At 43.3% G+C, this 13,810-nt stretch overlaps 1 protein-coding gene across 1 annotated transcript in view; it reads right to left on the reverse strand.

Annotated features, from left to right (window-relative positions):
• Positions 1 to 9,600: 9,600 nt before the first annotated feature.
• NIPAL2 (NIPA-like domain containing 2) overlaps positions 9,601 to 13,810 on the reverse strand; it is a 48,611-nt gene continuing 44,401 nt past the window's right edge. Inside the window, exons 8-11 of the mRNA XM_008947243.1 lie at positions 13,223 to 13,311; positions 11,420 to 11,483; positions 10,010 to 10,104; positions 9,601 to 9,695 (exon numbers count right to left, since the gene is read on the reverse strand). Of these exons, the coding sequence (XP_008945491.1) occupies positions 9,601 to 9,695; positions 10,010 to 10,104; positions 11,420 to 11,483; positions 13,223 to 13,311 (343 nt within the window). The remainder of the gene's footprint in view (positions 9,696 to 10,009; positions 10,105 to 11,419; positions 11,484 to 13,222; positions 13,312 to 13,810) is intronic.

A 13,810-nucleotide genomic window follows, 5' to 3' on the forward strand; every position in this document is an offset into this window, starting at 1 on the left:
CTTAATACTCATGAGTGATGCACACTAGATGCAACAGTGCTAGTAATAAAAACCAGCAGGTTTGTATTATTTTACGCCACTCTTTTTGTCTCCTTGACACCACCTCAGATGCTGCTGAAGGCATTACTACCACTGTTGCAGTAGGGCAGGTTGGCTTTTCCGGTGTGAATGTTGCTTCTGGGATATCTCAGCTACTGCACAGCCTCCACTCACAGTCTTTTCCCTTCCTCGCAGCTCTGCTCTGTGTCATGGAGGTGCTCTCTGCTATGGGCTGTTCCCATTGCAGCTTTATTGCTGCAGGGAGCCAAGGCTGAACGCAACAGCTCTGTCAGGTTGCGGCACACAAGACAAGGAGAGGCCCCCAGGTCAGAGACTCCTGTGCCAGTGCAGACACACAGGCCATAGGTTTTGCAGGCTCCATCTTAAGACTAGTTAGGTCTCTCTGTTTCAACTGTAAAGCTTGCTGGAGCCTTACTCCAGATCTTGCTTCTACCAAAGCTTGCTGGAAACTGTAATTCCAGACACATTTTTATGGTGCATTTAAGCCTATTTACTCTTGCGTTCACGCTGCCTTTTATCTGAGGGAATTATTTGTACTGCAGTTACACCCCTGGGCCCTACCCAGACGCCACTGAGCACCCAACAGACTCTGCGTATGCAGATGATCCAAAAGCGTTCAGGACGAGATGCCAAGCAGATCATGCCAAACACAAACGTGTGCAGAGGAATGAAAGTGGTGCTCTGACTGCTGACAACTCCAGTGCCTCTTCTGTTACAGGGAACACAGAAATACCCCAAAGTCCTGCTGTGAAAGGCAAATGGAGGGAAAGGGGAAGAGCCAACAGGAGTGGTTGCTCCAGAGAGAAGGCGGCCAGGTTTTATGACTATACCTACTTCACTTGAATTTGATTCTTTGATAAAAGGAACCAAAACATTGCAGTACCTACGAACATAGAGGAATTCAGGGTTGTCTCTTACCTGTGCTGGGGCACAGCCTGTTGCAAGCACAGGCTCCAGGCAAGGGTCCGAATGTCCCCCATTAAACCCGCAGCTCACTCCAGCAGTTTGGGTGTTGGTTATTAAGCAGCTGAAGGAAAGCACGAGGTCTCTGGTATCCTGTGGCTTCTGCAATCTGTGAGCACCAGCACTTATTGGAATAGAGTTTGGAACATTCCTATCATTTTTTTAGCACAACTATATTCTTGTAGGTCGACATTGTGATCATCTTAACCAATGCTTTACTGCAGTGTGTGTTGCACATTTTACCCTGTTTCATACAGTTCCAGCTGCAGCCTAGCTCTGCCCACTGCTTGGTGTGCTTAAAACCAGCATTTAGCATAACAAAACAAATTAACATAAGCTTGAGTTTGGGCCAGTCAGACATGATACATTTTCAAGTTCTGATTTTCTTTTGGCCAGTGGTTAACGGTGACACATTTAAAGCTCTGATTTTATTTTGCATTAGAAGGCTTATTTCTGCATAGCAAATAAGTATTTCTTCCAGTTCTAATGGTATTTACTGCATGTTGCACAACTTCTGTCTCTAGGAAAGAAATAAAGAAAGGGAGCACTCTGAGGACCAAGCAGCACAGCACATTGCACACTCACGAACGCATGATAGGGCCGGTACCAGTGAGGTATTAATCTATGCCACACAAGTACCCAGCTGACCAGACAAATCCACAAATACTTTTCTTCCAAATAACACTATTTCAAGAAGGCAGATGTCCCAGTCTTGGGCACAGCTGGCACCATTGCTTCATTCTCTCCTGCAAGATCCCATTTTGAGCTGATTATAAAACTGCCAAATTTCTACCATCTGAGCTGAAATTTTTCATATGAGGTGTTTACCTCAAAGTGCTGCTGATAGTTATTTATAACCACCCAATTTGACAATATGGTTTAAATTCAGAGAAAAAAGTAGTGAAAACTGTTTATTTCTTCACAAAACAACAGCAATCAATTTCTTTTTTTTTTTTAATGTAGAAGGAAAGAAGCATTTTTTCCTGACAGCTGTATGAAGTACCACCACATCACCCTCCAAACTGCAGCAGCAGGGTCATTGCTGAGAAGCCTTTAATCCCCCAATAGCCCATTTTTTTCCAGTTCCTGAAGATGTAGCTAGTGGTCTCCAGTTCAGACTAGGAAAGGATTTCAGCTTGGACTTTTAAACTTCACATTAATGTTTTGACCACTAAGAGGTACCCCACAGCACTGCATACCCTGAACTGGATTAGGCCATAGGAAGCCATTTGTTTTGTAAAACTCTGCCTCCTTTGAAGCCATGCCCACCTCCTCCACCCAGCGCTGCAGGGCACCCTCCTGCTATAGCTGGTGGGTGGGGCTATGCCAGTGACCCCTAAACTGCTTTAAGTGGTCACAGAGAGATTAGTGGAGATCTCCCTTAATGGCCAGCGAAGGCGAGGGGAGGATGCTCGGCGTGTGCTGTGTGATGGAGTTGGCTTCAGTCCGTTCAGCTGGCAGAGCTGTGGAGTGTGACAGCAAGCAGCTGGGAGAAATGCCATTTTTCACTCAGCCCAGCCTCTGCAAAATTAGTTTGTCCGTGCTCTAAGTGTCTAGGTAAAGTGTCTGGGAAGTAATTGTGGAATTCATGTATTTGTTTGACATCAGTGGGCTTCACAAAAGGCTCAGCTCAGTTAAGCATCTGTAGCATCAGGCCTTGAATCAAGGAGGAGGGGGGTGATGTTCAGATTAGTCCTTGGCCAAATTACCTCAAGACCTCTCTCTCCTTTTGCTTCCCTTTCAAGAGTGCCCTTTTGGGTTCCCAAATGAAGGCTGTGCTGACTGCAGCTGGAGAGCAAGGGAGCACAATAAACAGGAAAGTAAGAGTCCATTTATCTCTGGCACAGCCTCCTTTTTTCTACTCAGGATGGAAAAGACGACGAAAATCCACAGAGCACTTGAGCGAACAACAAATGGCATAAGAACAACTACAGCAAAAGGGACTGCCAAGGTTGTCATCCCCCACCAGCAGTTTGGATGTGTTTCCTCCTGGGAGAAGCGCTGGGGAGGCTGGAGGCGGGCCCTGCTGCAGGAAGCAGGTGGTTTGCTTTAGAGAGCCATGCGTAATGGTCAGGGAGCTGCACCGTGCACCCGGCCAAGCTACAGCAGATGGGCTGCAGCTCGCTCCACTCAAGGATATTTTTCATGTTATGTGTGGAAAAGAGCAGTAACCCTTGTTTGTTATATGAGGCCTTGCTGGACTTTGTTTGGAAAAAAGCCATTTTTGAGATTTAAAAAAAAAGCCATTAAAAATGTGAGTCACTGTAATCACATTCAAAGTGCTCCAGCATGGCCTTTTATTTGCAAAGACTTCACTGTTAAAAGCAGGGTGGGGTTTTTTTTTATTACATGAAGAGTTGTACCACAAATTACCTCAGGCTAATTGAGGTGACATTACTGATCTGTATATTTGAAATCACTAAGAAAAAACACTCCAGACACCTCAAAGCACTGAACTCAAACTATTCACAGGGCAAGAGTATCAGCAAGATAGCTATGTCTGCTCTGTGGTCTGACATGGGACCTTAGACTGTAAATGTACCACAGCGCACTCCAACAGAAATGCATTTCCAAACCTAGACCCCCAAAAGGGCCAGGGGAGACTCATCACTTGTGCAGGGAGAAGCAGCAGGACCAGAAGCACAGTGTTCACCCAGAAGCAGAACCCTGTGGGGAGCCTTGGGGACCTCAAGGTGGGGGCATCTACAGCTCGAGCAAACGGCTGATCACCTGAAGGAGCCAAAGAGGCCAGGTCTGGCACACACATCCCGCTGCTCTTTGGGGTTTGGATGCCCCTTTCAGCATTAGCAGGTGCTTGCATTGTCTCAGAGAGGAGATGCCTAAATTGCTGCTTTCAAAAGACATCCTCACCATGAAGCTATGAGCAGCAAAGGGCAGAAGTCGCAGAAGCCTTTCTGTCATATATGACAAATCTTAGCAACATTTCTCTCTGATGCCCTATAACCATCAATGAGGCGAGACCAGCTCACCTGGGCAGGGTCTCCCCACATCCAGGCACCCCTCCCAGAGCCTATTTACTTACTGTGCCTTAAACAGTCACTGAATGAGCCACCTTTCTCTCAAATCCAGAGCTCTCCAAAACCTCTGAGGTGGTGGAGAAAGTGTAGCTCTACGAGGTTGCTGGCTGCAACTGTCAGGTGCCACTGTGTCTATGCAAGCCCCTGGGCCTGAAGGGTTTGAGCCTTCTGCTGTGCTGGGCTTCCCAGGGACCTATGAGCAGGGGCACCTACTCTTTTGATGGCCACCAAACTCAGCAATGAGTCTAGAAGACAAATTGCTGAAAATAATTTGGGCTACTGCATCTCTGGGCGTGCAAAACAGCCGCTGTTAAATTACAGTGTCAAAACAGAAAGCGTAGGCACTTTCCAGGAAAGGTGGCAAGGATGCAGCTGTGGGAAGAGGGGAGGCTGGGCACCCAACCACGCCGCACTGGGTCTGATCCAGTTCTGTTCTACTTCTTCAGTGCTCCTAGGATCTGATTTTCACTCTGTATTTGGCCAATTGCAGACACTGGAAAAATGGAGAAAGAGCAGAAAACAACCACAGAAAACAATGTGAGGGCTGACAGAAATGTCTGATGGTGAGAGACTTAAGAGGTCCGTCTGTTTGGCTTAGTGAAAGGTCCAAGTCATCTGCCTATATTTTACTACAGGGACTTACTGAGTGCTTTAAATCACTGGCAAAAGACAAATAGCTGCAAGCTAAATCCAGACAAGTTAAAACAGACATAAGGCACGGTTCAAAAGCAAACAATGACTCATTGCTTGTACAAATTACTAATGGCATCGGTGGATGCTCTATTTTGACTTGTAGGAGAGGACGGGGTGCCTTCTTCTGTAGATGGGCCAGAGGGTTCACACAGAAGTGCTTGAAGGAGATTGCCTGGAGTTGACTGGAGCTGTGCAGGAGGTCAGATGACATTGAGCTGCCTTTACCATATCAGCAGCTTGCTGTTATCCACACCGCTGCACTGAATCCCGCAGCACATCCACACACCCAGTATCCAGTCAGTATTGTCAGGATGTGCCTGTAGTTAACTGTTAAATATTGCCTGGAAAAAATAAACACAAGGGAAGCTGAGATGCTTAGTAATAGTAAATCATGTTCTTCAGCTCCTTTCCCTTGTAAAACACAGAACAGCTGTTCTTGGAAAACTGAATAGAACCTCTAGCACTTTGTTGTTGTACTCTGTTGCCGTAAGACATGTTACCAGCAGTAACCTTCGGTGTCAGGTAAGAACCACCTAATTAGCATCCTCTGTGCCATGCAAGCTCTCTCTCTCACTCTTGGCTCTGAGGATGTCCGAGAGCATTAGTTAGCATGAAGCTCTGGGCTTGGCACACATGCCACTGAAACTCAAGAAAAACATATATTTTTTTTTTTCAAATGGAGAAAAAAGTCCTGATCTTTTGTTCATGCTCCTCTGGATTTATGCCCACCAGCTATCAAACAGAAGACAAATGAGACTGCTGTTCTCTCAACCTGTTTAATGATTCTGGCAAAAGACCTGGAAGCAGACTCCAAAGAATTCATCTAGGCAAGGCAATGCCTATTCCAAGAGTGGAAATCTCCAACTGAAGAGCTGGCAAGCACATGTTTGTACTGGAGGCTTAAATCAATCCTTTCTATTTTTCCCAATGTGATCTAGCAAAGTACAGAAATTGGATCCCTTATCCATGGCCACAGGCCACTTTTCATGTTTAAGGTATTAGTGCCATAGGCTACAGTGATACATTGACTTCACGTAAAATAGTCAGCATTAGAACCACCTGTTCAATCATTCCTTTACAGTAGCTCTGCTTTGAAAACAGTCAACAAATGTCTTGTTGACACTGTCAACAAGGAGTCCAGGTGACCACTGTGTATTAGTGGGCCCATGGAGTCGTTCCTCTGTGTTCATGCACAACTCCTTTGCCACCATGATACATGTCTGATTCTGCTGCTGAACACTGTCCCCTTCATTGTTACCTTTAGAACTGACACAAATTCACATGGCACTGATTCCTGAGGCCATTAACAATCAAGATGTTAATGTTTAACAGCATAAATCTGCAGTAATTATTACAAAGTAAATTAATGTTTCTCCCTCAAAGGCTTGGACAAACCTTAAGGGCCTAACTGCAAAACTGGGACTTAGATTAAATAAGAAATCTACTCAGCAGCCATCTAACTCTTTATTTAGGGTCTGATCTGCTGTGCCTGGAAGCGCCTCAGTCTAGGAGGTTCCTGGAGTGTGTGAAAGACAACTTACTGACACAGCTGGTAAGTGAGCCAACTAGGGAAGTCTTCCTGCTCTTCATGAACAAGGAAGGTCTTGTGGGTCATGTCAAGGCTGTCTTAGGCATAGTGATCATGAAATGGTAACAGATTTCAATTTTTGTGGCCTTGATGAGGGAGGTCAGTAGAACTGCCACCTCGAACTTCTGGAGGGCAGACTTTGGACTGTTTAGGAGACTGCCTGACAGAGTCCCTTGGGTCAGAGAGCCAACCCCACAAGAAGGAAGCAGATGGTTTCTGCAGGGTGGGTGAGCTGATCTGGCTCACAGAGAGACACAGACCATGCAGGACCTCACAGCTGGGAAAAACGATGAGACTCAGCAGCAGTGAACTGTTCAAGCAGATGGCCAGGTGCGTGAAACCTGGCACAGAAGCTTAAGCCCCTATAATGTGTGACCTCTCTCCTTTGGTTTTAGGTGCATGCAAAACACAAGGCCACCAAAATCTGGGCTGTCGTGAGGAGCAGGCAACAAGCCTTCCAGGTGAACACTAGGACGCTACCATGGACAGAAATGTAAATCCAGTCCAAAATTAATTTCTTTTTTTGCCAGATGAAACCATTTGGTAAATGTATCATGATATGCTATGGCAAAAATTAAACAGCCTCACGCTACTCCAGAGCTCCCATTTCCAGGCCCATGGCCAGTTAATACTTCATCTCTCACTGCAGCGTGACCAGCAGTGGAACAAGCACTGAACGAGTCCTGCTGATTCTGGTCTGTCAAAAAACTCAAGCTGGAGCCTGGGGGGCTGTGTGTGCCTGCCCACAATGCCTTCCCATGGTTTGATTTTCTCAGATCCCACAGAGGTTCTGTTCAAGAAAGTTTGGTGTGCAGGTGCAAGTTTTGCAGCTTATATCTTTTTGATGTCAGGAAAAACATCACAGACAAATAACTCATTATTAAAGAGAAGGGCTCCAGAGACTTTTTTGTGTTCCAGTGAAAAGGCTTTTCTTTCAGCAGGCGTTTGTCTGTGGTGTTTGCAATTTAAATATTGCAAGCAGAATCTGAAAATGTTGATTAGAAACCTCTTCTTGAAACAAATAATACCCCTTTCTTGGCAGAGCAGTAATGAATTCTCATCACTGAGTTTTTCTGTTCTTGTAATACATTAATTAGTTGGAACACACATCTCAAAAACCATGTCAAGTCACAACTTTTAATTGCACATAATTCCTACTGGTGTTTTGCTTGATAAATTAATTTTAATTACATTTGAGTTTAAAGAAAACATTTTAACCCTTATAATCTTTGTATAAACCCACAGGAAGAAGAAAAAAAGTGTTATTTGAGAAGAAATACAGTGGTTTAAAGTAAATAACTTCTGCCACAGATTTTTACATTTGATTTCTTGCTTTAAAGAGAAAATGACATACCTAGTAACCCTTATGACCTCCTGCAGCCCTCCTGAGTCATGGAAAAAGATTTTGGAAAGATGCCCAAGGCCAGCCATTTAAAAAAGAAACAAATCCAAATCCTTTCACTCATTTGTTTCCCAGGTCACAGAATGAAAACCTGTAGGCCCCCTATTTCCATCTTTAGCACACACTCTCACTTGGGACTTAGAAGCGGCTTAAATTTGACTTGCAAAAGGAAGATAGAGGCAGACTCCCTGGCGAAAACATATGAAAAGAATGTGTTTTTGTTTTTTTTTTTAAGCTTTAGAAACTTGAACTCAAGCTGTAAGAGGGGAAATGAAGGCCACAGCCAGGCAGTTGGTACGAGTAAGGTGCAGACACAGTTTTGTCCTGTGCCAGCTGGAAAAGATCCACGTTGGGAAAGAGCTTCACAAGCCCCCCTGCAAACCCTGGCTTCCAAGACATTGCTGCTGAGGAAAAACTGCAATTCTGTGTGCACTTTGGAGGATTTGAAATGAAACTGTCTTATGGGTCTTCAGTTATACCTATTTTAAAATGAAATAAACATTGGGGGGGAAAAAAAGAGACATTTCCTCATATCTACCTAAAACAAAATACACACAGCCTAGGGATCCTATCCATTAGTGCAGATTAATTCAAACCTTAAAAAGTGTCTTCTCCAAGACATAAACACTTTTCAAGACCACTTTTGCTTCTGCAGAGGAGACATTTGACCTCTACTGTGCTGGCTGAGGTAGAGCATTGCTACCAGGCAGAGGTAAACAGACCCATGATGAGTACCCAGAACAGGCTCTCCTGCCAGGAGGTTGGGACTGAGGAACGTTGAGACCTCTCAGACCTCAGCACAGAGCCTGTATTGCCATGGTACCCATCACTGCTGGCTCCTCAAATCAGTGTGGAGACACTACCATTTAATGGAGGAAAACTTGTGCTGTTACCACAACTCTTTGTGATCCTGTTTTTTGCAGCCTTTCCTCCTGCAGGATTACCAGTGGTTTAGGAAGGAGGCAGGAGTTGCCCTAGTTTTCTTTTTTAGGAGCATTTTTCCAAAACACATCAAGGGACGGAGTGTGGCCACCAAATTCCCTCTGGAAAACTTAGTGCTTTCTTCACTAAAAACTTGTTATCCTGAAAAACCAAGGCTGAACTTCAGACCAGACAATACTGTATAGTACACTACACTAGATAGTACAGCCCAGCCCAATCCAGCTCACTGCAGGATTCTCCTGGGAGAATGTGAAATGTTGAACGTGGTTCCCTAGCTCTCCCTTGGCTGGGCACTTCAAATGTGTGCCTGTATTTGTCTAGGTTTATGGGAAATGTTCTCTTCTTTGCCCCTCCTCACGCAACTGTTTATTTACTTGGAAGGTAATAGAACTGATCCGATGGCAGAGGAAAATCAGGATTTTTCCCTCTACATGTAATATAAAATACTTTGTGTGTACATATTTGTGTGCACCGTATATATGCCCACAGTTTTGTCTACTGAACAGGAAGGATCAGAGTTTTAAAGATATTATACATATAGCAGAAAACTTCAAATTTACTTATTAAATTCTCCTCATTTCCTACCTTTGTCTTTAAGCATCAACATAGATCTGATGGGTTTTAAATGAGAATTTTTGTAATCCTGTTCTGGGCCTATTTGCATTTCTAGGCAATTAAGACTCTAAAAATATCCTCTCTCTTTAATGAATGTTTAGTTTTTCTCAAGGTTTCTCTTATCTTCAGAACACATTTGGGATTACCATGAGATACATTATACAGGAATAAATAATACCATGACTCATCAGCATACAGGAGTTCAACATATACTTGAATATGTCCAACTAAAAGGTGCTGCTGATCCTTGTTCCAGTGGTGTTCCTCCTGTTAATTGGTATGTAAAGTGCTTTATTCTTTCATCTTTGACTTTTCATCGAGTTGTCCTCATTATTCAAAGTGCCATAGCATGAACTGTGAGAATCTGGTTGTATTTTGGCTGTCAGTTTTTGTCCTAAGGAAACAGGGTGAGGGAAGGGAAAAACAACAACTCTGTGAAGAATTTTAATAAAGCAAATTCCCCACCAATCCATCATTTAAACATTCTTTGCCCCAGTAATCATTGTTTTCATTTGACTGGTTGTAACAATAGCTTGGAAAAACTCTGAAAAATTCTTTGAAAAATCTTTTGGGAACAGGAATAGAAATTAAGGGAACAGGATATTTATTAAATATGATGAGAGCACGTTTGTGACTCAACTCTCCTATGTCACTCCATTATCTGATATCTCATTTTTAAACAGAGACAGAAAAAAAACCCCTACTTACCAGGAATATGTCCACAGTCAACAAAAGGAATTTGTAAATGCTCCTCTTTTTTATTTCTTGCAATTACAAATACACCAAGGAAAGACAGGAGACACCTGCAAAATAACAGTGGCATAGTGACATTAGAAACAGTTCGCTGCATCTGAGATGAGAATTTCTTTCCACATTTCTTTTTCAGGGACTTCCAAACCTAAGCTGCTCAGTTTATAAAGAAACTTTTCTTCCTGGCAGCTGTATAAATTCATCTTGGGCTCTCCTTCAGTCTAGATTTTGCCTCCTGAAGTTTTATTATCAGTTCCAAAGTTACACTTTCAGCAACATACACCTAATCAAATGCCTGTGAGTGTGAGACCACAACATTTAAATCTCTGAGCAAATCTTCACAGAGCATCTAAGCTAGCATTCTAGCATTTCCAATTTCATTAACAGTCTATCTGCAGACAATCAACATCTCTGTTGTTTTTCTCATTTGATTGTGTGTCTCAGGGGCAAGCTGTAAGCCAGGAGCAATGAAAAACTGCTATGCTTGGATAAACCTTCTATCCGCTCTGGGTTGGACACACAACCACTAACTCCTTCCTGCCAAATACACGGTTGAATTTGCTCATCTCCATTTTTTGTCACTTTTCCTGCAGTCAGACAAGACAGCAGTTGTGTGCACCTACTTCAGTCCAACTGCAGAGGACGAAGACATCTGTAGCTATCAGCCCTATTTATTTGACAGCACTGTGGCAAGATACCTCCAGCAATTCTAGGAGATGCTTTTAACTGCCTCACGCCCATTATCAAGTAACTGTCACCTGTCCCCAAAGATGTTATAATGCTGAAAGCGAGCAGAAGGTTTCTGCTCTTGCAACACCTAGGCCCGTCTTCAAATCTTTATTATTGACAGCTTCTTAGCATGCTCTGAACATTACTGCAGGCATGCTGTGTCTTCCCTGACAGAGGAAGGGTGGGGAGAGACATAATAGTACTGCCTCATAGGCAAGCAGCTCATCTAGTTGGCCATACCTAGGGGCACCAAAGACCAGCTGGACAGGCAAGGGGAAGGTAACATGGGAGATTTCCCACGGTTGTGAAAGCACCACCTATAATACAACCTTTGGTGATGAACAGTGATTTCTCCTTCCTGCTGGAGGAACACATGCTGCTGTTTTTTCATTCCATCATGAGATTAGTAGTTCATAAGTGTCTCATATTTTTACATATTTGGATTCAAAACCAGGCCTCCAAACTCCCAAGACACAGACATCAATCTTTCCTTTAATGTTTTTTTATCCTACTATAATGGCTATTCCATAATACTTTATAAACAAGACGGGTTTCTTCTTACTGAGAAAAGAAAGGATCCTGCAAGGCAATAGTGTTGCAGTGCAAACTTTAGTGCAGATTTTAGGCTGATGCACTTACCCGAACAGAAACATGAATACGCTCAGCAAAGCTGCACTGTGGAATTCCTGATAAAATATGATCCCTGGAATGTGACAGAAACAAGAATTGCAGATCTTGACTAGCTTCCAAGTGATATGAATTACAGTTGGGAGGGTCAGGAGCAGTGCTGTGCTCAAATGGAGAAAAAAAATCCTCCAAAAGTTAATACACATTATGAAAGGGTTCACTTCATGTGCCCACATCCCTTATCGAGGGTTTCTCACAATACTGCATGGAACTGAAGAAGATTTAGTCTACCAAGTTGGAACATGTGCCATGTTGGTAATTGGACATATGCAGGTATTTTTGTCATTCTCAGCAAGAGCTTTTATGCAGGTCAAATTCAAGGTCTTATTCACAAGCAGAGTCATACCAATATATCTAACAGGTTCTTCATGGATTTAGATAAGTCACTCCAACAGACCATGTGGACATCTTAACTCCAATTTGGAACAGCTTTTCTATAACTAGTTTTGTCCCTGATGTTTACACCAAGTAAACATCCAATAGGGCTCCAGTAGGCAAGTTTGCCAGATCTTTTTGGCTGAAGGGATCACCAGCTTTTTCTGGTCACTCCTATTCCAGGAATTAGCACCCCTGCAGTGGAGGTGACAGAAGCAGATGTGCATCTGGATCTCAGCTGCCCCAGTTCACAGCCAAGTATATTAGCTTTAAACCACTGATGAGCACAGTCGTGCTTAGAAATTCCAGAGTGTGAACCAGCACAGCTGAAGCGTGACTGTATCTTCAAAGGCTGTAACTGGGGATGGGGAATCATGAGATGAGAGGTACATTCTACAAGCACCCTAGCAAGATTCAGCAGAGGTTGTTCTTCCAAGCCCTACAATGGTTTAACTAACCTGGTGCAAATGCATGTGTATCCAGTCTCAAAGCTATTAAGCCATTCCTGAATAGGTACTTGATCTTTTAAGGAGGCACAAGGCCAAATTCCCCATATGGTCACAAGAATGCAACCCCTTTTTGGCACAAGTCTCCTCTCAGTCACAAAGTGTAGGTCTCTTCTAACACAGGTGCTGAGGCAATCTGTGTGTGAAGCTGACTCCCTTTCTCATTAATCGCAGCTCTGCATGAGAAACTCCTGCATAGCAATGACAGGAAAGCCCCCAGTGTGTGTTAAAATGAGTCATAAATGTTCTAACAACATGATCATTTTGGCTCATTGCTGATACAGCTTCTTAGTCGTCCTCCCTGCTCATGTTCTTACACTGCACACCACTTCCAAGATTTGCAGTCCCTCTTTAATAACGCTGAGTTCAAAGTTCTCACCCAGAATAAAATGTTAAATGCTTTAAAAGTCTTTGGAGTCATTTTATTTCCTTCACTTAACCTAGAATTCCACCTTCTGAAACAGAATATACACTAACTACTATGACACACAGCTGGTTGTCATTTGAATAGTTTGCCAGGCTGTTAAAATTACCAGTTCAGATACAGAAAGGCTGGTGTGCACATGGTAACTGCATTTAGTGCATGTCAAGATGAGGCTAGGATAAATGGAGGCACTTCTAGTAAGCCAGGAAGGCACAGTAAAGAGTACACAAATTCTGGAAATACTAGAATTTTATTATTTTTATTTTGCTTCAAAAGTTGTGAAGTCACTCATTTTTGAGAACTTAAACACCTTCTTTTTTGTATTTAAAGAAAGAACTCCTTTTTGTGAAGATAAACGTGACTGGTTTGTGTTCCCGTTCACAGGCAGTGATTTTGGAAAACCTGATGTTTAGGAAATAGTTCTGTAGAGGCAGAAGGCCATAAACAAACCTGAAATGATGGCACTGGTGGTGAAGAATACAAAATTAATGGGCACAACTGCTGTTGTTTTGTACAGATGCATTGCTTGAGTCAAGAACCTGGAAGACAAGCATTAGTGCACCTTAAGGTTACAGGAGGTTCACTGCACTTTAAGTCAGGTTAAGCCACTTTATATCAGTTTAACAACAAATGTGACCATTTCTTACCACAATAGCAAGCAGCCTTGGATCAATGTGTATGTGCATTGAATTTACCTTCTGGGTTTGACTATCCAGAGTACAAACAAATAGGCTAAAGCAAGAAGGTTGGCACGGATTCTTCCGGCCAAAGGCTGTCATTGGAGAGTCCTTTGAAGTACTGTTGGAAAAAAATCTGTCTGCCACAGATGAAGGAGGAATGATAAGGTATTACTGCTTATGGCCTGCATTGGTTCTTGGAGGCAATGCTGCACATGAGCAGCCAGGCACAAGTTGCTCTAATTTAAACAGTCTTCCTTGGACACTTTAAAGACCCATCTGGATGCATTCCTGAGTGACCTGCCCTAGACTAGATGGTCCTGCTCTGGCAGGGGGGTGGGACTGGATTATCTTTTGGGGT

This window comes from Merops nubicus, unplaced genomic scaffold (genome assembly GCF_000691845.1).
Source record: "Merops nubicus isolate BGI_N331 unplaced genomic scaffold, ASM69184v1 scaffold4429, whole genome shotgun sequence".
Lineage (NCBI taxonomy): Eukaryota > Metazoa > Chordata > Aves > Coraciiformes > Meropidae > Merops > Merops nubicus.